The 22978-nt window shown below is 41.4% G+C and overlaps 1 protein-coding gene across 2 annotated transcripts in view; it reads left to right on the top strand.

The window, feature by feature from the left end:
• The window catches only part of ANLN (anillin actin binding protein), an 87806-nt gene that overhangs the window by 50161 nt on the left and 14667 nt on the right, over positions 1-22978 (top strand). Inside the window, exons 18-20 of one of the 2 annotated variants that reach the window (XM_032234606.1) lie at positions 10786-10824; positions 10977-10998; positions 11668-11780. In XM_032234606.1, coding sequence (XP_032090497.1) covers positions 10786-10824; positions 10977-10998; positions 11668-11780 — 174 coding nt within the window. The remainder of the gene's footprint in view (positions 1-10785; positions 10825-10976; positions 10999-11667; positions 11781-22978) is intronic. The other variant, XM_032234607.1, reaches the window with a different exon arrangement.

Raw genomic sequence — 22978 nt, forward strand, 5'->3', positions numbered from 1 at the left:
AACCGTCATTATTCAAGTCTATCTTGCACAAAGCCATGACGGCCACAGAGTTAGGCCCCACTTCCAGACCTGAGGCCTCTCAGGCTTCCACCTCCAAGGATCTTAAGCATGGGTTGTTCAAAGAGACAGTAGAAACTCCCGAGGTTATTCCTGTGCCAGACCTATTTATGGACGCGGTACAGCGCCAGTGGCTACAGCCAGGCACCCTGACCAACCCCAGTGGGGGGGATAGAACTCTATATGCAGTAGAAGATAAAATGGAGGAAATCCTCAAATTCCCAGAAGTAGATGCCCCAGTCGTGTCTCTGACTTCCAATTCCAACCTGCCAGCTGAGCTCCTAGAGGGACTTAAGGCAGAAGATAAGAGGTCAGAAAAGGCATGTCAGAAAACACACATGGCGTCTGCCTGGGCCATCAAGGCATCCACCTCTGCCTCCTTTTTTATTAGGGCCACCCTATTCTGGCTGCGCCAACTCAGGTCCAGACCCCCGCCCAGGAAATCTAGGTGGCGCCATGAGCTAACCAAGATTATTACCGCTGTCGAGTATTCGGCGGATGCCACCTTGACAGCAGCAAAATTCTCTTCCAGAGCTCTAGCTTCCAATATCACCTCCCGCCGCCTCCTATGGCTCAGGCACTGGCAGGCCGAAATGAAGGCTAAATGAAAGCTGGCATCGGCCCCATTTAAAGGAGGCTTTCTGTTTGGAGAGGCCCTGGACAAGTTTGTCACCGAAACCAAGGACAAACGCAAGATCCTTCCGGCAACCTTTAAAAGGGGTGACCGGAAAGGGGCGGGGTCCTTTCGTAAGAGACCCTACAGGAGCCAGGAAACAGGGCAATCTTCTCACCCTTCCTCCTATCAGAGGCCCTTTCAGGCAGGGGGGGGATAGGCACCAAGACAGATCCTTCGGGGCTCGTGCCAACCAATCCCAGTCTTCCTTCGGAGACCATTCCGAGGAGGAGGAAACAATAGTGGTGGATCCCGGCCCTTTCGTAAGGGAAAGTGACGGTCACAGGGATCCCCCCATCGGGGGTCGGCTACGGCCGTATGGCGACAGGTGGGAGGAGATAACATCGGACAAGTGGGTCCTCAACACCATTCGCAAGGGCCTTCTCCTGGACTTCCTATCCTTTCCCCAAAGAAAGTTTATCCGCTGTCCTACCCCCAGGAACCCAGAAAAGAGGGAATGCATGAGGGCAGAAATCTGCCATCTCCTAGAGATAGAGGCGATAGAGCCAGTCCCCAGGGATCAGCAGGGGAGGGGCTTCTATTCGATCCTCTTCCTAGTGCCCAAAAGTTCAGGGGGGTGGAGGGCCATCTTGGACCTCAAGAGCCTAAATCAGCATCTGGCTTACAAGAGGTTCAAGATGCAGTCACTCCACTCCATCCTGAGCTGTGTGAGGGAGGGGGACCTATTGACATCAATAGATTTCAAAGAAGCCTACCTGCATGTCCCCATCCATGTGGCCCACAGGCGGTTCCTGAGGTTCTACGCGGAAGGGAAGCATTTCCAGTACAGGGCTCTTCCCTTCGGGCTATCATCTGCGCCCAGAACATTCACCAAAATTCTGGCAGTGCTAGCGGCTCATCTCCGCAACCATCCGGTTCGTCTGGAATGTTATTTAGACGACATAATCATTCACTCTCTCACCACCAAGCAGGCACACCGCGATGTTTCTCTAACTGTGCAGACCCTGCAGTACCATGGCTTCTCTGTCAACATGGAGAAGAGCCAGTTCCGACCATCCACCTGTATACAGCACCTGGGTGCGGTCATCAACTCCACCTCCTGCCAGGTATTTCTTTCGCCAGACCGGCTGTCGAACCTGAGACGCAGAGTGAAGCACTGCAGCCTTGCCAGGTCGGTACCCATCATTCAGCTGTCCCAGCTCCTAGGGATAATGATCTCGTGCCTGGGGGTGGTTCCCTGGGCTCGCCTTCACGCCAGGGAGCTGCAGTGGTTTCTGCTGCCAGTGCAGAGGGCCAGGAACAGCAACTCACTCAGGCGGGTTCGGCTCCCACGAAAGGTGATCCGGTCTCTGGCATGGTGGAGGTCCAAGGCAGTCAGGAAGGGCTGCCTGTTCAAGGAGCCGGAGAGACTAGTTGTCACCACGGATGCCAGCCTCCTGGGGTGGGGCGCCCACTGTCAGGGCCACCTAGCCCAAGGCCGATGGACTCAGAGGGAGGCCGCCCACAGCATCAATTGGCTGGAACTGAGGGCAGCTCGCCTAGCGCTGAGAAAGTTCGCATCTCTAGTAAGAGGGGCTCATGTACTGTTGATGACAGACAATGTGGCGACAAAAGCGCACATAAACCGGCAAGGGGGCACTCGATCAAAGGCCCTCATGCTCGAGGCAGAAGCGCTGGGCAGGTGGGCGGAACGTCATCTGGCTTCTCTCAGTGCAGATCACATCTCCGGCGTAAGCAACCGGGAAGCAGACTGGCTGAGCCGCCAACGCATCGACCACTCGGAGTGGCGCCTGCACCCGGACCTGTTCCAGCAGATCGTGAGGAGGTTCGGCAAGCCACAGGTAGACCTATTTGCCACACACAACAACACACAGCTCCCACGCTTCTTCAGTCGCTACCACTCGCCCCAGGCGGAGGGAACAAATGCTCTGAGGTCAGCGTGGCCTCAGGGACTTCTGTATGCCTTCCCTCCACTTCCGCTCATCCCTCAAGTGGTGAACAAGCTCCTGACCGAAAAGGCAGACCTCATTCTGGTGGTTCCCTTGTGGCCCAGAAGGCCCTGGTACGCAGACCTGGTCAGCCTCTCAGTTCAAAGACCTTGGAGAATCCCCCGGGACAAGATTGCCCTCAGCCAGGGGGCCATCACCCATCCGGAGCCCCAGTGGCTGCAGCTAGCCGTTTGGCACTTGAAGGGGAGCTCCTGAGAAAGCAAAAATTCCCTGACCAGGTCATTCGATCAATCCAAGCGTCCAGGAAGCCCTCTACGACTAGAATCTACGATGCCACCTGGGCCGCCTTTCTCACGGTGGTGCAAGACTAGGAACATAGAGGCCTCCTCAGCCTCGATCCCCCAGACCCTAGACTTTTTGCAAGAGGGTCTGGATAAGGGCCTTGCAGTCAGCACCCTCAGACGCCAGGTTGCAGCGTTGTCTACCATCCTGGCAAAGGGCTCCTCTCGCTCGCTGAGTCAGCTCCCCCAGATCAAGAGCTTTCTCAAGGGAGTAGCGAACATCAGCCCTCCAACTGTTCACCGGTATCCGTCATGGGATCTTCCATTTGTGCTTAAGGCCCTGACCAAAGCCCCATTTGAGCCTTTGAAAAAGACCAGTCTGCGTTACCTCACCATCAAGACCGCTTTCCTGGTGGCCATTACATCCGCTCGCAGGGTAGCCGAGCTTGCTGCGCTCTCTGTCAGGGAGGATTTGTGCGTAGTTCACCCGGACAGAGTAATATTGAGACTTGATCCGTCATTTGCTCCGAAAATTAACTCCCTGTTTCACAGGACTCAAGAACTTATTTTGCCCAACTTCTGTCCCCATCCTTCTCACCCTAAGGAGCGTGAGTGGCACAAGCTGGACGTGAGACGGGCCGTGCGCACGTATGTAAAGAGAACAAAGGACTACCGCCGGTCAGAGGCTTCTTTGTCTCCTTCCTCCCTGCGTCCCTGGGCCGCAAGGTCTCCTCTCACACTGTGGGACGTTGGCTACGTGCTTGCATCAAACTGGCATATGAGCACCAGGGCAAGACGGCTCCGAGACGAATCACCGCTCACTCCACCAGGAGCGCTGCAACGTCTGCAGCCTGGGCAACCCAGGCCTCTATCCTAGACATTTGTAGAGCGGCCACCTGGGCTTCCCCCACGGCCTTATTAGAAACTATAAGATTGACACCTTTGCCTCAGCCGAAGCCTCCTTTGGCAGAAGAGTTAATACCAAAGAGTGGCTGAAATGCCAGAGGCTTCGGCGCTTCCCCACCCTGGGACTCAATAGCTTGGGCATGTCCCAGCATTTGGGCTCTCTGAGCAGTGCACTGGAGAAAGACCGTTGGCTTACCTGAACGGTCGTTCTCGGGGCACTGCGAAGAGAGCCCAAACCCACCCGGGTGTTTGTATTTTGAACGATGTGGCTGTATTGACTGTAATTGATTACAGGACGGTTCCTTCGTTTTCGAATTGAGCATGTGCAGGCAAAGGGAGGCGTGGTCAAGAAAAACATCACTCAGTCCAAGGGCAGATAGGCTGTGTTAACCCAGCATTTGGGCTCTCTTCGCAGTGCCCCGAGAACGACCGTTCAGGTAAGCCAATGGTCTTTTCCAGCTGTTTCAGAGGATTTCAACTCTGCTCTTGCCTGTCATCATGAAAAGAAAAATAAATGTAAAAGAAAAAAGGCAAGAGCTGAGGTCAGGATGAGCTAGTTGCTGCCTCACCGTGGATGACTGCTTAACTGTTTAAAAAAGCCTCTAAAAAAGCGCCCTATACAGGAGGAGGCAGGAGAATGACGTGCCTCACCTACGTCAGGAATTTTCATGCTTTTAACCCTTGCTTAACTCTGATCATAAAATGCCTAAAGTCAGACTAGATGAGGCACATCGTTCTCCTACCTCCTCCAGTAGAGGGCACTTTTTTAGAGGCTTTTTAAAACAGTTAAGCACTAAGCAGAGTCATCCATGGTGACTCTGGCAGCAACTAGCTCAGCCTGACCTCAGCTCTTTTTCCTTTTACATTTTTTTTCTTTTCATGATGGTGTGTGTGTGTTTGTGTATACATACACACACACACACACACAGAGAGAGAGAGAGAACTCTGTATAAAGGTTTATAAACAGAAGTGAAATAATATTTACATGTACAGGTATGATGACATAATGTTGATATGATGACTGTAAGGTGTTGTAGAAGGGAAAAATAATAAAAAATTGCATATCTGAGATCCTTGGGAAGGACTTGATAGATGGATAAAAATGCCAAATCTAATTTGAACATCTGGTTGATTATATGACGAAGTTTTAATAAAAACTAGAATTGCAGGAAAACAGTGTGGAAAAAATTGGAAATACTAGCACTTGAAGATCTGAGTTGAACATTTATGGAAAAAGAAATCCACAATTATACTAATTATGATTGGAGCCCTTGGACCAATACCTAAATGATTCCCTTAATGAGGGGTATTTGATGCTCTCTGAGCTTGCTTGTTTTCTTGCAGACGTTACATTAGCCATACGAGGTAACATCAATACTGCACCAAGGATCTCTTATTTCAACCCTGAACTACAAATATTCCCCTTTATCAATTCTCTCAACATTTGAAAAATTTGAATTTATTGGACCTGAACATTCTAATTTTATAAAAAGAAAATACCTTGCTTGGAATTGATTTGGAATGTTAAGATAGTATTTAAATTACATTTAAAAAGAGGGATTTTTCTTTTGAATAATCATTTGGTTCCATTCCAATAATTTCAATCCTAGGCCATTACTGTTAAATCATGTGTTTAACAGTATACAGTTGTGAACCCCTTGGGATTACGTGGAGTTTTGCATGAATTGGTCATAAAATATGCTCTGAACTTCGTCTAAATCACAACAATAGAAAAACACAATCTCAAAATTGAACATAACATGTAAACATTCACAGTGCAGGGAGGAAAAAGTACGTGAACCATTGGACTTAATAACTGGTTGACCCTCCTTTAGCACCAATAACCTCAACCAAACGTTTCCTGTAGTTGCAGATCAGACCTGCACAACGATCTGGAGTAATTTTGGACCACTCCTCTTCACAAAACTGTTTCAGTGTAGCAATATTCTTGGGATGTCTGGTGGGAATCGTCTCTTAAGGTCATGCCACAGCATTTCAATCGAGTTGAGGTCAGGACTCTGACTGGGCCACTCCATAAGGCATATTATGTGCTGTTGAACCCATTTTTGTGTTGAATTATTTGTATGCTTTGGGTCATCATCCTGTTGCATCACCCATCCTCTGCGGAGCTTCAGTTGGCGGACAGATGGCTTCCTCTGTGGTGTCCTCCCATGTACTCCATTCTTGTTTAATGTTTTCCTTATTGTAGATGTGTCAACAAAAATGTTAGCATGTGCCAGAGATTTCTATTGGTCTTTAGCTGACACTCTAGGATTCTTCTTTACCTCATGAAGCATTCTGCGCTGTGCTCTTGCAGTCATTTTTACAGGATGACCACGCCTAGGGAGAGTAGCAATAGTGCTAAACTTTCTCCATTTGTAGACAGTCTGTCTTACCATGGACACGTGGACATCAAGGCTTTTGGAGATACTTTTGTAACCCTTTCCAGCTTCATGCAAGTCAACAATTCTTGATCGTAGGTCTTCTGAGATTTCTTCTGCGAGGCATAGCTCACATCAGACAGTGCTTTTTGAAACCAGTAAACCCAAAACAGGTGTGTTTTTTTTGGGGGGGGGGGGTTTCAAATGTTTTATTCATTTTCAATTTTGTACATTCACTTATATACTGAATATTTGCAATAATAATAATATAATAAAAAAACCCCAACCTAAACACAACTCATCATAAACCCAACCTGTCGCTTTCATACACCCCTTCTTCTCCCCCTCCAACTTTCCTTTCTCCCTCCAACAATCACCCCTCCTACTTCCCTTTCCCCTCCTATCTTCCTTTCTCGCCTTCCTCACCCTCTTTCCCCTCTCATCCTCCTTACATTCCCCTCTTCCTCCCTCCTTACTTCTCCCTCTTCTTTTCCTCTACTTCTCACTGGTGCATTTCTCTATTCATTAATCTATTCAGTTACTAAAAATTGCGCTAAAAAGAAAAGAGAAGGAAAAAAAGAAAAAGAAAAAGAAAAAAAAGAGAAAAATAAAAAGAAAAGATAAGGAACAACAGTATACAAGTGTATTCTTCTTATTCTATATATTGAGACTATATCTCCACCCACCCACCCACCCCCAATGAACCCCCCTCCCTAATCCCCTCCGACTTCCCAGGTCCCACACCCGGCACAGTTCAGTACCATTCACCTTCTAGAATATCTTATAATCAAATAGATTAACAATAATAATGAAAGTAAAATAAAAAGAACACTCCGAAAAAGAAAAAGAAAAGAAAAAAAATAAAAATCTTTTGCATTATGCTCAGCCTCCCATCATTCTTAAAATTTAAACAGTATAGATCATTCCATTTATATTTTGTCTTCGTCCCTTGCTTCTTTGGTATTTACCCCCATCTTCCTGTAGACTCTCCAAATAGCCTTTCTTAACCTTATATTCAAATAATAGTTTATACAAAAATCAATTTACCTTCAAATACAGAGCAGTCTAATCATACTTTCGCTACTCTTCTTCCTACCCCTCGTTTCTCATCTCCATTCCTCCCAAGCCCAAATTCCATAAGATTAGGATCTCGCTCTTCACTTTAAAATCCTGAGCTTTTTATGTTATACTTCAAGCATGTAAATCCGTAAAATGTGTGCCCAAAATCCATACCACTTCATTCAGTCCCAAGATCCCTTCATCGATATCCCGCTCCACCTTCCCTTCTGCCCCACTCCTCCTGACTCCATTCATCCCAAACCGCAATTCAAATAAATCTTGGTCTCCGCTTTCCTCACACCAGAAAACAATTCATGCGCAGTTTGGATTAAAATTCAAATAAGTCTTATAAAGATCCCATACAATATCTGTCCAAAATAAGCGATGCTTCTTTCCGTTCCTCATCGGTACACAGCTTTACCATTTCATACCAAACAGGAATCCTAAAATTTTAATCAATCCAAGAGTTTAAAAAGTATTTTAAAGACATCGCTGGATCTTTATTCTTTACTCTTCTGCCCTTCCGGAAAGAGAAGGCAACCCTCTGCCTTATAACCACGTGTCCCGCTGCTTTGAAGATATGGCTAAATCCTCAGTTTCCGCTCTTCTGCCTCTCCGGTAGGGGGAGAACAACTCCCTCCGTCTTGTAACCAAGTGAATTGCTGCTTGTCTTTCCTTCACCTTGTCTTTCCGCATTTCCGAATGAGTCAGGAAGCCCCGCCTTCAGAGTTTTATAATAAAAGTCCCGAGCTTCCAAAACAGAATTGAGACAAAATCTTTGATTCTCGAATGTAACTGTGATTCCAACTGGAGCTTCCCATTTATACTGTATTTGATGATTTCTAAGCTCTTGGGTTAAAAAAGTATAGTCTCTCCTTGCTTGCAGCATCTGGAGTGGTATTTCTTTAAAGACAAACAAATCCTGCCCATCGATTCACAGCCTGTTGTTGTAAAACTTTTGGATGATCGCATTTCTGGATTCTCTTGTGAAAAAGTATATAATTATGTCTCTTGGAAGCTGTCGCTGTTCTGCTACACACGAATTCTGGCGATAGATTTTTCGAATATTCCAATCAAAATTGAATCCCGGACTTCCCACCGCTTGACTGAAAGCCTCTACAAACGTCTGTTTCAAGTTCTCCCCTTTCTTTTCGGGCAGTCCTCTGACTCTTATTGCAAACGCCTTTCTGTTATAATTTATCATTATAAGTTGTGTTTGAGTATCTCTAATCTCTTGTTGTAATGCTTGAATGTTGGAAGTCAAATTAGAATTAGCCTCCTCCAAAGTTTCCAGTTTAGTCTCCATTTCTTCGATATAATCTGTCAAAGTAGACATAGCTTCAAACATATCCATCTTTATTTGGGCAATCTTGGTCTGTATTTTGTCGCATAAATCCAGCACAAATTCTTTGATTTCTTGTTTAAAATCATTGAGTATTTGAAAAAGAAGCTCCTGTGTTAAGGAATCTCCAGTAGGGGGTGTAGGAGGCAAGGGCAGCGATTTTCTAACAAGTTCTTTAAGCACATGTGGGGGGGAGCGTTTTGCCTGCTTAGACCTGGGAGGCATTATAGATAAAAGCTGAGAATAAACAGATAAACAGTATCTTCACCTGCTCAGTTCTCAATAAGTTATTTGTAGATTTTGCTTGTTAATGAGGAGCAGTCTCCGGGGAGATAGAGCCGGTTAATTACGTCATCAATCACCAACACAGTAAAAACGCCATTTTGTAGCACGATTGAACAAAGAAGCTTCAAAGGAAAACGAGGCTGGTGTTTAGATAGTTATAAAAAAAGGAACATCTCAGGAGTAAAACCCGCTCGTGTTAGTCTTAAGTTGCTTTAAGCAGTTTATCATTGTCCTGAGGGGGGGGATCGCCTGTCTAGGGCTGCAAAAAAAAAGCAGCTGAGAAGAACTGGCTGGAGATAAGAGCTCAGTTACGCTGGATCTTTTCTCCGCAGCCCAAAAAAAAAGAAAAGGGGCTGTGAACTACGAATAAATCCTAGCACCTGAGCTTCTGCCTGCCCCTTTCTGCCAAAAAGGGGTGATATCTATTGATCTTAATTAGATATACAGACCAGAACTCTGAGAGGAGCTCCGTTGAGCTCCTTCGGCGACAGGCTCTGCCCCCAGAAGTCCTCCGCCCCCAGAAGTCCAACAGGTGTTTGTTTTTAAAGGGCAGGACAGCTGTCAGCAACACATCCAATATCATCATCACACTGATTGGAGTCAAGGTTGGCTCACTCCTGGCTCCAATTAGCTCTTGGAGAAGTCATTAGGCTAGGGGCTCACATACTTTTTCCTCCCTGCACTGTGAATGTTTACATGTTATGTTTATGGTATTGGACCTGGGTACTTGAGAGACCGCCTGCTACCAATTACCTCCAGCAGACCGATTAGATCCCACAGATTAGGCCTCCTTCAAATTCCATCCACTGGCCAATGCCGATTGGCGACCACCCGGAGGAGGGCCTTCTCTATGGCTGCTCCGGCCCTTTGGAACGAACTCCCTGTGGAGATTCGGACCCTCACCACCCTCCAGGCTTTCCGCAAAGCCCTTAAAACCTGGCTGTTCCAACAGGCCTGGGGCTAATGAGTTCTTGTCCCCACTCGAATTGTATGGTTGTTGAGTGTTTTAAATTGTGGTATTGTTTTGTCCATGTTCTTTTTTCCCTATTTGTACCCCCCCTCCCCTTGACTTGGTTGTGAGCCGCCCTGAGTCCCTTCTGGGAATAGGGCGGCATAGAAATTTAATAAATTCAAATTCAATTCAATTAACTCCGACAGCTACATTCCCTCTTCTCCCTTGGAGCTATCATTGCCTTGACATTGGCCCTGACTCCCACGCCTCACCCTCCTCTGATTCAGCTGCTGGAGGGACCAATGGCCAACAGACCACAACAACATGGTTGCTAGTGCTGCCGCTGTGAGGCAGGTGTCAGGATGTAGATGGCCTCGCTGCGGGGGCACAGAGGTTAGCCGGTATGAGACGTGTGGTGCAGCTTCACTCCACCTCGCCTCATGGCCATCAGATGGAATGGGCAGGCAGCCAGCTCTCTGGGTTCCTAAGTGGGGCTTATTTGGGGGGTAGGGCTTATATTAGGTGCATATGTTAAAACATGCTAGGTCTTATTTTCAGGATAGGTTTTATTTTCAGAGAAACAGTATTTTCCCAGTTATTCTACTTCTATTGGCAGATCTTCGTATTTTGTGATTTTTACCAGTTATTTCTCCTCTATTCTGCTATCCAAGTATTATTTTTTCTAGTCAAAAGATACTGCAACTTTTGAAAAATTGGATTTTATTTCATCATTTAATATTTGTATACTTTAATATTTGTACAATGAAATACATCTATTGTTCTGGTTTTGACTTTTGTTTTTCTACTAGATACGTTTTTCATTACTTTTCCTTTTTTATTTTTGTGATGCAGCAGACTTAAGTCCTAAACCTAACATTAAACTAAAATAAATTATAATATTTGTAGTGTTGTTGGTATGACATGTCTTCTCTATTATAGGCTATTACACCAAAGAGATTACTGACATCTATTAGTACTGTAAGTACTAATATTGATTTATTTTTCCCCACTTCCAAGAAAACAGTTAACTTTGATCAAGATATTTCTAATATAGTATCAAATGTATTGTCTATAATATTTCTTGAATAATCTGTTTCTATTAATTTTTTTTTACATGTGCATATCTATAGAAACCTAATCTTCTTGCATCCGGTAAGCAAAACTTTAGGTTTTGGTATTCAATTTGATACCAGTTCTGATTAATAAAGAAATTATAATCTTATAAAATTTAAGTATTATCAAGGTTGTTTATCATTCTTCCTGTTTCACAGATGGGAGTGTAGGAAAATGAGTGCGCAGATGTGTCAGGGAAAGTTATGACATTAAAAAGTCACATTCTTTGTTAGGAGTTTTAGGTGCTGTGTAATTAATGAATCATAGTTAATATAGAACAAACAAGAAGAAAGCCTGTTTAAATATTTTACTTACAATAGCATTTTCAAACAAGAGATATATTTATTTGAATCCATGGCCATTATATTAGATAATTTTTTATCTATCTGCAATTTGATGCAGTTATTAATATTTTTGAATAAAAGGCACTCTTTGTGGTTAGATTGCATATGTGTATACACATACAAATACATACATAGATATGTCCCAAAACATATTCATGTATAAAATACCAGGTTGGTGGGGTTCCTTGCTATTTTAGAATAAAGAAGGGGATATAATGAGATAGAGCCTGCCACATCATTTTTCTATTCTTAGAACTATGTTTGAAAATATTCGATAATTTAATCAATTAAATACGTAATTTACAAGTACAATTAACCAGTAACATTAGCTAAAGAAACATTACATGTCTTTTTATTTTTATAGCTATGACCAGTCCAGGTGGACCTAATTCTGTGCGCACAAGTAACTTTGTTCTTGTTGCTTCACATACAATTTTACTGTCTTCAGTTGGGAGTACTAAATTTCTGTTGGACAAGGTAATTAATTTACATTTTGATTTTCCACAAGCTATTTATTGAAATTATAATAGTTTAATAAAGTTCAGTAGAAAATACATATGAACCTATTGTTGATTTTGATGACCTCTGACATTAGATTGTCAGAGATTTCTTACTTGCATTTATTTCAATGATTTATTTCAATAATAATAAATAGAATTACTATTATTCCTTAATTTTTGTAGTACTGAAATGAAGGAAGCCTGATACAGTATAAAAGTACTGACCTGTTTATTTCTGACAGGCAAGTCGATAGGTAGATTAAAAAAATACCAACAAAATAACAAAAATATATAACAATATACAAAAATATACATAACAAAAGCAATATCAATGTTATACAATAAAAATAAACATCTAATAGTGATTAAAATGAATTAAAGCTATAACTGGAATAAGAGATACATATAGCATTAAGCTAGAATTATTTTAATTAGATCAGCCTTTAACATGTTATTAAATAATACTTCTACATTTTCTCATTTTATAATGTAAAGATTTTTCAAATAGTGACAGAATAATCTTTAGAATCCATTTTTATAACTATTTTATTTTATTTGAAAAAAGTCAAAATACAAAACTCCAAAAAATTAAATTTAAAACAAACAAAAAAAGAAAAAGCACAGAGCAAACAAGATATTAAAAAAGTGTACATTAAATAAAGAACCCAACCTCCCTGGATAATAAAGCCAATCGGGCTTTTGAGCACATCTGCTAAAATAAGCCCTCTTCTGAAAATAAGCCTTCCTCAAAAATATTGCAACACAGCAGCTATGAGGTGACTATGCTCGCCGCCTCCTGCACCTCAAAAATAATAAGACATGGAAGAAGAAAAGGGAAAAAAATCTGGTAGAAACAATGAAAGTAATTTTGGCAGAAGCACCAGTGATAACCAAAGGCAAGCTGATGGAAGGAACAGATGGAGAGTTTTCAGTTCTTAAAAGATATGCAATGAACAACAAGTTGCCAGAAGTCCACATGAGATTTATCAAGAACATAAATAGAATACAGATTTTACAAATGGCAAGAGATATTGGACGGCAGTACTGGAAGGATACAGGATGATGAAATGAAATGTTACAATAAAAATTAAGTTAAACTGAGTTAAATTTTGAGTATTATGTATACGACAAAGTAATAATATAATCCAATAAATGATTAACAATGATAATAATGCACTTATATACACTAGATTGATAATATGAAATTTTATATAAACTGAGAATATAAAGATGTAATACCATGCACGATTTAAGGGTGATGTAATGAAATGCTATAATATAAATCTATTCTAAATTTAGCATGCTTCAAATAAAAAGGATGTAATTATAGTTATATTCAATGAATGTTTAATAATTATAATAATTGTATACATAAATATTAGATTGATGATATGAATAATGGAATGTGCTGAAATGAATAAGTTGACATATGAGAGTACAAGAAGGTCAACAATTTTAATAGGATACGGGACTTGTTTTATCAGTGGTTAGATTTAAAAACAAAACATGGAATTGAAAATTATTAGAGAATGTTACCAATACCAAAATAATAGAATGATTTAAAATCGGATACAAAAATACTTTATTATTGGATATAATAACCTCCCCAAAAATAAGGCCAAACACTTATTTCGGGGGTCAAAAGAAAATAAGACCCTGTCTTATTTTCATGAAAAGATGGTACGCATATTATCCTTCCCAGTTGAATACTGCTTAATACATTACTACAATATTTGTTTCTCACCCCTTGCGAAATAGCCCACCATCCCCCCAAAAATTAAACTACTAAATCTACTTACAAATTAATGACCTATCATCTATATACTATATTAATAACAAAATAGGTCATAAGAAAAACAGTAATAATAAAAAAAGCAAAGTTAAAGTTCCAAAACTGTTATTGTGATCAATTCATAGAAAATTTACCATGGCATCTTATTTATCCCAAATTGTCCCAGGAGTAATTCATCCTGGATCAAATATCCACATTTCTTTCTTAACACCATCTCTTAATCATTGTCTGATTAAACATAGTAAATTTAGTCCCCAGAATGTCTATATGAAAGTGGTTTCAGATTAAATGTGATAAATCCATTCCCCAATCCCCTCCAGTCTTGGAGAAAATCAGTTTGTTACTTTTTCATTCAGTCAGGCATCTGCTATTATAAAAGAGTGTCGGCTTGAATTTCAGAGAGATGTGTGCAATCAGCTCAGTTAGTTCTCTATACCTCTTTCCAATGGGCCTGTAACTTTCAGATCACATTCATTTTGTGTATCTAATTTATTCGGAATATTTTCCAGTCATTATCATTTAATCTAACTTTTTAGAAAAACTTTCAACTAAAAATTGTATGTTACTGAAAAGTCCTTTTGCAGATCTCAACCACTCTTGCTTGTCTTTAATTTGATCCATTGTTGCTCTGTGCTGCTTAGTCAGGAAACAAAAGAAAGCTGAAGCAAAGAGAAGCAGAGAAAGTGTTTTCCAGATATTTGATCCAAGATTAAAATAAAAATAAAAAAGAGCTCTAATTATTTTGCAATTAAAAAATCCCTGTAGTGAGAGTCCAGTATTAATGTAAATCAAATAAAAACTTTTCCTTTGCAAAAATACACTGTTTCCTTGAAAAGCAAAAGTTATTTAAAACAACAACATAAAGAGAAAAAGAATAGCTAGAGTTCAGCAAAGATAAAATAAATCAACATTCAACTCACCAGTTAAATTTTGAAGATAAAAACCAGAGTAAACTAGAAGATTTAAAAAGTTAAAACCCAGGGTTGCTTTAAAAAATGAACTTCCAAAAGGAAGATATATGTCCAATGGCTTTCTGACTGCTCCAACAGGGAAGTTGAAGCTTCAAGATTCCCCTTTCAGATGGGCCCAAAACTGTCCAAAAGCTGTCTTAGGTCATTCCTGAATGCTCCCATTCAAATCTATGGAGCAACATTGCCAGAGAGCCAGCTTTGGCAGTAAAATTGGCAGATCATTGGCAAGAGAGAAAAAAAACCTTTTACCATTCAGCAGCCATCTTCGGGAAGAGTCTACTCTTGAATCTACTCTTCGACAACAAGAGAGTTGTTTTCTTTCCATCTACATAGAAAAAAATTCTTACTTGAACACCAACCTCTCTACAAAACTACACATTTTTTGCCCAGTGAGGAGGTTACAGACAATCTTTTATAGTTGGATAATTAATGTTAACCAGTAATGTCAAAAATAAAATGATTTTATTTTTGATAACTTAGGTTAGATTTTCTACCTATAATGAGAATATACAATTAATAAAATGGAGGTTGGCAGGAGGCAGCTTTTATGGTTAATTACTTCCTGGTTCATGTTTTAAAATAGTAGTACTGATTTCAGACTATTATGAACAAATGCCTGCACAAATTATTAAGGAGTTACTAGATTTTGGTTCAGGTATTTGTTTTATTCCTTCTCTTGTGCTGACTTGAAAACAAAAGAAAACTATAACAGGGACAACCAGATCATATTAATTACAGGAATGTGCAGTCAGGGGACGCAGAGCCTCACCACTGTCATCCTGAAAAGAAAAAAAAATGTAAAAGGGAAAGACTGAGCTAGTTGCTGCCAGAGTCACAGTGAATGACTCTGCTTAGTGCTTAACTGTTTAAAAAAATCCTCTTAAAAAGTGCCCTCAACAGGAGGAGGCAGGAGAACAACGCGACTCATCTAGTCTGGTGTTTTATGATCACTTGAGCAGGGTTAAGCAAGGGTTAAAAGTCGAAAAATCCCTGACATAGATGAGGCACGTCGTTCTCCTGCCTCCTCCTGTAGAGGGTGCTTTTTTAGAGGCTTTTTAAAACAGTTAATCACTAAGCAGAGTCATCTGGCAGCAACTAGCTCAGCCTGACCTCAGCTCTTGCCTTTTTCCTTTTACATTTTTTTTCTTTTCATGATGGCAGGCAAGAGCAGAGTCAAAATCCTCTCTGAAACATCTGGAGAAGGTACATGTGTAGGTCGGAGAGAGGGGGAGAAATTCAAACTTCATCCTCAAGTGTTGATCCCTCCCCAAGTGTAGTTTGATTACATGCAGAGCTACGTTGCCTTTTCACACACACACACACACACACACACACCTGGATTAAACCATATAAGCCCAGCTTCACTGATTACAAGTTTGAAAAGGCAACGTGGCTCCACCTGCAATCAAAGGCTCGGATCAGAAGGCAGCAGGGGAATGGGGTGGTGGTATGGCAGAGGAGCTGCTTTCAAGCCATTGGAAAATATATACAATCCAACTTCTGTGTTTGTGAGTGAGTGAGAGAGGGATCCAACTTCTCTGTGTGCGTGTGTCTGTTTGAGAGAGGGGGGAAAGAGGGAGGAAGAAGGGCGAGGGAGAAGAAAAAGAATGAAAGAAAACTTTTTTGCAAAAGAGAAAAACAAATGCTGTTGCTTTAAATCGGAACTGAGCATGCCTGGCTGTGCAATTCTGGGAGTTGAAGTCCTCAAGTCTAAAAAAATTTGAAACCCGTGTGTCAGTGGCTCACCAGCCATAAATCTCATCACTGATTAATTAGAAAAATCTTAGGTTTTTTTTATAGCACCAATCCAAAAATATGATCATTCTTTTGAAAACATTTTTAGGGAGCCCAATAAAAATGGAACAATATTTTCTGTTGAATTAACTTTTTTCAATAGAGATAGAGATAGCATCCATGTATGAGTTAACACTGTCTGTTCTCTGATTGGACTGAGTCTGATTACTAATTAATTAACCACCTATATAATTTGTCCCTGTGAGTGACTCAACCCAGCTTCCAACTCAGTCCACTCTGGACAGTCATGTTATCCAGTGTTTCCAGTATTTGAGCGAATTTCTCTTTATTGAATCTCAAATTGGCTGTGAGTAATTGTGGAGAAAGAGTGGGTTGGTGACATCAGAGCCAAACTAATTGGCCAGCAGGAGCCTTGGGGTGCTCCGAGAGAGGCTCATTGAGGTGATACTACCCAGCCTCGAGCCACAGGTTCGGGGCGGGAGTCGTGCACTGACAAGCCACTCCTGAATCTTCATATCGCATGCTGCAATCCCCAGGACAGTATCCCCCACTGCTGTGTACAGCCGATTGCGCAGCGTGCTTTGCGCGGCTGCAGGGTATTGACAGCGTTTCTCCTGGCTGTATAGACTGCAGGAACTTCCACAGCTCCGAGGAAATTCACTCCTATGCCGCGGGGAGGCCAATGGCCCCTTTGAACTGTTTTCACGCCCTGCAGGCTTGCAGGCAGCAATTAAAGGCGCACGCAGCTGCATTGGTCTGAGGAAGCTCTAGAAACCCAGAAAGAGCACCGGTGGCCATTTTGAAAGGGAAAATTTGGCACAGTCGCCATTTTGAAAATAACAGTTGTTCCAATGGCAGACAGCAGTGTGGCAGGCCATCTCCCTGCCATGGAGAGAGACGGTCAGGGGGATTTGCTGTTGGTAGCTGGTGGGCCCGATCCCCTGGCCTTGCCTTTCTCGTCCCAGGTCAGCAAAACAACTAAGCCACATGATAAGACCTCTAAGGACTCTAAATCATCCAACAAGGGCTCCAAGTCTAAAAAGACCTCTAAGTCGGCACATAAAGAGGCTAACTCCCAGACCAAGACCAGGCCTCATCACTTCCAAATCGGGCCACAGCCCTCCTCTGCAGTTGGAGCCTGGCCCTGGCCCATTTAGCCCAATGCTGTCTATTAATACTTCAGGGCTCTGGGGGTAATCTGCATCACCAGCCCCTATGGAGCCTCGCCTACCTAGTAGACATGTGGAGGCCACATTTACACCCACAGCTGCTGGCCTACGCTCTGAGTATCTGACCCCACCATGCCACTAGATTACCAGTCCTTCATTGCAGAGGCCATTAAGTAGGGGATTGCGGCTGGGTTGCAGCAACAACAAGTGTCGCCAACACCACCACCAGCCGCCCCGGCTCGCGTCCAAAGTGATCTTGTTCCCAACCTGGGGGCAGACCAATCGCCTCAGCACCCCCATTGCAGTCGCTCCCCGACCTCAGAGGAAGGCGAGATCAGGGAGGCCGAGCTGTCTGAGGAAGAGGAGGCAAGCTCCGACAAGCCGGTTGCCTTAGGCCTCTTTCCGCTCTATTCAAACCTCTGCTTTCCAAGGCAATCACTGCAGCCAATATGGGGGGACAGGTGGAGGCTCCCTCAACCTCTAGAACCACCAAGTCAGCTAGCACATGGTTAACTGAGCATAAACTGGAGACGGACACCATCCCTGCTCCCCAGTTGTTTATGAACGCCATCCGGAGACAATGGACTACACCAACATCAGGCCAGCCCCATCCAGCTCTGACAGGCACTTTTACAACATGGTAGAGGGACTTGACAAACTGTTACTATGGCCGACAATGGATGCCCCGATTTTGGCCCTTCACTCTTAATACTACGTTACCCAGGTCCAGGAAGAGGTCCTAAAACCCGAGGAGAAGAAGGCCAACCAAACTCTCCAGTGGGCCCACCAAGCGGCCGCTTGGGCAGGCCGGGCTTCAGCGGCAGCTTCCTTTTTTCTTGCTCTAGCCTGTGTTGGTTGCAGCAGCTGCAGGAGATAATCCCAGCCAGGGATTCCAGGGCACACCAGAACCTGAATAAAATCATAGCTGCGATATAGTTTTCAACTGATGCCACCCTGAGTGCCACCAGATTCACCTCCCGCAGACTCCTGTGGCTGTGCCCGTGGCAAACTGGCCTCCGTCACAAGTGGCGTCTGGCTTCAGAAACATACAAAGGGGGGACCTGTTCGGGGATTCCCTCACACCACTCCTAGTAGAAAGAAAAGACAAGCGTAAGGTGTTAACCACAAATTATAAGAAAGGGCGGTATCGCCCAGGGCCCTACGCCAGACGACAGGGAGCTAGACAGGATTATTGGGGCTCCTTTAGGAATCAGGATTATGGTCCCTCCAATTTTAGACAGCAAGGTGGCTTTGGACAATGCCAAAGTCAACAGTCGTATCGCCAACAGCGAGGCCATCAGTCCAAGCCACCCTTTCGTGGCAGGGGAACCGGTTCTGCCTCAGGCCTTGATCCACCTTGCGACCGGTTCCCCATTGGCGGGATGTTAATACACTTTGCGGAAATGTGGGAGCCACCACTTCTGACCGTTGTGTCATCACTATAGTTAGGGCAGGTAAGTAAGATCTTTATTACGGTCAAAGACTAGCAATGTACATTTGTCTTTACACTATATTAAAAATACTAACATTAAAATATAATTAAAAGTATTTACATTAAAAGTGGATAATAACATTATGGTCCAAAGATTGTTTTTTGTTTTTGTTTTGTCATGTCAGTTTTATTTCTTTTAAAACACAAATATTTCATCATTCGTCAATCATTAAAACATCGAAGTACAATTTTTTTGTATGCCCCTCCCTCACTCCACCCCTCCAACCCCCCCCTCCTCCCCCCCCCGACTTCCCAGAACCCGTACACGGTATGGATTTTTAACAAACACAGTCTAAAATCTATTGAGAAAAAAGAAATAAAGAAATTAGTGACATTCTACATTGACCTTAGCTTCTTCTTGCTGAACTAACTTTAAACAATTTACATCATTTCTGATCTTAAGCATAGGCTAACTGGAATTTCTTGGTCCCGTATTTATTTTGTATATAGTCAATCCATTTTTTACAGTCTCGTTTATATCTCTCATTTGAGTTATCTTTAAGATATGCCGATATTTTAGCCATCTCGGCTAAGTTTGTGACTTTCAATGTCCATTCTTGAATTGTAGGCAAGTCTTTCTTCTTCCAGTATTGCGCCACCAACAGTCTTGCTGCCGTTATTAGGTGCAGAATCAAGTTAGTCTCTGCCACTGTAAAGTCAGTACATATACCTAGTAAAAATAACTGAGGAATAAATTTTATCCTTCTTTTAAAGATATTTTGCATAACCCACCATATTTTTATCCAGAATGCCTTAACCTTTTGGCAGGTCCACCATATATGATAGTATGTAGCATCGAGAGAACCACACCTCCAACATTTAGGCTGTACATTCGGATACATAGAAGCCAACTTTTTAGGATCTAAATGCCATCTATAGAACATTTTGTAAAAATTTTCTCTCAGATTTTGAGCTTGTGTAAATTTCACATTTCTTACCCAGATTCTTTCCCATGTATCCAACATTATTGGTTCTTCAATATTTTGAGCCCATTTTATCATACAATCTTTAACTAATTCTGTTTCCGAATCCATCGGTATTAATACATTATATATCCTCTTTATATGCATTAAGCTTTGATCTCTTATTTGTTTAAACAAATTATCCTCAACTTGGATAAAACCAATTTTTTGATCTATTTTCCACCTAGCCTGTAATTGCCCATACTGGAACCATGTTTGAACTACCTTCTCCTCTTTTAATACCTCTAAAGATTTTAATTGTAATACCCCCCTTTCCGAGGTAAGAAGCTGTCTGTAAGTAATTCTATCCTGTTTTTGTGCTAGATTCATATTTTCAATTGCGTGTCTAGGAATTCCCCACATGGGTATCTTGTCATTTAATTTATATTGGTATTTTTTCCAGACCCGCAGTAAGACATTTCTTAAAATATGACTTTTGAAATTCTTATCAATTTTTTGTTGAATAACAGGTAAGCATGCCAACCATATACCAGATCGTGTCCCTAATATTCAATATTCTATCATTAGTTAAATGAGTCTAATCACTAATTACAGATAATGCCACTGCATCATAATATAGTTTTAAATTAGGTAGTTTCAAACCTCCTCTCTCACGTACATCTTGCATTATTTTCATCTTTACCCTCGGCTTCTTTCCTGCCCATACAAATTTGTAGATACCCTTCTGCCATTCTAGAAGATTCGCATCTTTTTTAAGTATAGGTAACATTTGGAAAAGAAATAAAAATTTTGGTAAGATGTTCATTTTCACTGCCGCTATCCTACCCAACAAAGATGAGTGCAATTTCTCCCATTTTTTCATCTCTGTCTGTATACTTTGCCAAAGTGGTTCATAATTATGCTTATATAATTTCCCATTTGAAGTTAAGATGTTAACTCCAAGATATTTGACTTTTTTGACTACCTCACATCCTAGCATCCCTCCTAGTTCTTCCTTTTGTTTAGTATTCATATTTATAGCTAATATTTTTGTTTTTTCTAAATTTATTTTAAAACCAGACACTTGACCATATTGATTAATCGTATTCATTAAAACCATACTGGATTCCTGCGGTTGTTCCAATATTATGACCAAATCATCCGCAAAAGCGCGGACTCTATATTCTTGCTGCCTAATCTTGATCCCTTTTAAACCATCCAAGCCCCGTATTTTATTCAACAATACTTCCAAAGTTATAATAAACAATAATGGGGACAAAGGACAGCCCTGTCTTGTACCTTTTCCAATTTGAAAAGAGTCTGTTAAACTTCCGTTGACTATGATTTGTGCTGTTTGCTGTTGGTATATTGCTTTAATTGACTGTAAAAAATTATCTCCTATCTGCATTTTTTGCAATATCTTCAACAAAAATTGCCAGTTAACTCGATCAAAGGCCTTCTCAGCATCCAAAAATATAAACGCAGCAGGGATCTGGTTGTTCTTTCCCAAATATTCTAATGCATTAATAATTAATCTGACATTACTTTTCATCTGTCTCCCCTGTATAAAACCTGTTTGGTCCATATGTATCAATTGTTGAATAACCAACATTAACCTATTTGCTAATATTTTAGTGAAAATTTTATAATCTACATTCAGTAATGAAATAGGTCTATAATTTTTGGGTTGGGTAGTATCTTGATCTTCTTTGGGTATCAAAGATATAAACGCTGTCTTCCAAAATGGAGGCACTTTACCTTCCATTTGAATAATATTAAATAATTCTCTAAGAGGTTCTACCATTTCTAACTGTAAGTTTTTATAGTAAACCGCTGTGAAACCATCTGTACCTGGTGCTTTCCCTAACTTTAATTGCTTAATTACCTGCAAGATTTCCCCCGAGGTTATTGGTTGATTCAATTTTTGCCTGTGCTCTTCTCTAACTGAAGGTATTTTCTCTTTAGTTAAAATTTTGTCTATATCTAAACCATTAATTTTATCCCCTTTATACAGTTCTGTAAAAAATTCCCGAAATGCCTTTTGAATTTCTTCCTGTTGAAAGACCTCCTTCCCTCTGTAAATCAGTTTAGATATATTTCGAGTTTTCCTTTTTTTCCTAATCTGATAAGCTAATCATCTGCCAGGTTTATTTGCATTACAAAAAGTATTGTGTTTTGCATATAATAAATTAGTGGCTACCTGGTCAGAGATCAACATGTCAAATTGAGATTTTAATATGTTAATAGCTTCCTTAACCTTTGTATCGCCTGGGTTCATTGTTAACTCTTTTCTCTTAATTTCCTCTTCCAGTTCTGTTCGTTTTAACCCTTGTTTATTTCTATGTTTATATTCATCAGCACTCCTCTCATATATGCTTTGCTTGCATCCCATACGAATTCCATAGATGTACCCTTATTCATATTCAAAACCAAATATTCAGATAGCAATTTTTTACAATCATTAATATACTTTTCATATCTAAATAAATTTTCATTCAATCTCCAAGACCTTCTTGCTTGCACTACCCTTCCCAACTCCATCCAAACTGGGTTATGGTCCGAAAGGACCCTAGCCGCAATCTTTGTCTTCTTGACCCTAGAAAGCAAATCATTAGTGGTTAGTATAAAATCAATCCTTGAAAGGGATTGATCCCTGTCAGAGAAGAAAGTGAAGTCATATTCCTCTGCATTTCTTTCTCGCCAAATATCTCTCAATTCAAAGTCATCCATGATGTCAAAGAAAGGTTTGGGTAACTTTGCTCGCATCTTAGTATTTATCTCTCTTAGTGTCTATCACTCCATTCCAATCACCCAATAGTATACAGGAAGTATAGTCCCACTGTACTAATTTAGCATGAAGATTTCTATAGAATCTATCTTGCTGTTGATTGGGGGCATAAATTCCCAAAAGTAATGTCTTTTTCCCTTCTAGGATTAGGTCTAAAGCAATATATCTTCCGAAGGGATCTGCTTCTATTAATTCAGCTTTCATATCTTTTCTTAAGTATACAACTATACCATTCTTCTTTTCCATAGCGGAAGCTACAAAATGTTGACCAAGTTTTGAGTTAATCAAATATTTTTGATCAGTTGA

Source organism: Thamnophis elegans, chromosome Z, assembly GCF_009769535.1.
Source record: "Thamnophis elegans isolate rThaEle1 chromosome Z, rThaEle1.pri, whole genome shotgun sequence".
NCBI lineage: Eukaryota > Metazoa > Chordata > Lepidosauria > Squamata > Colubridae > Thamnophis > Thamnophis elegans.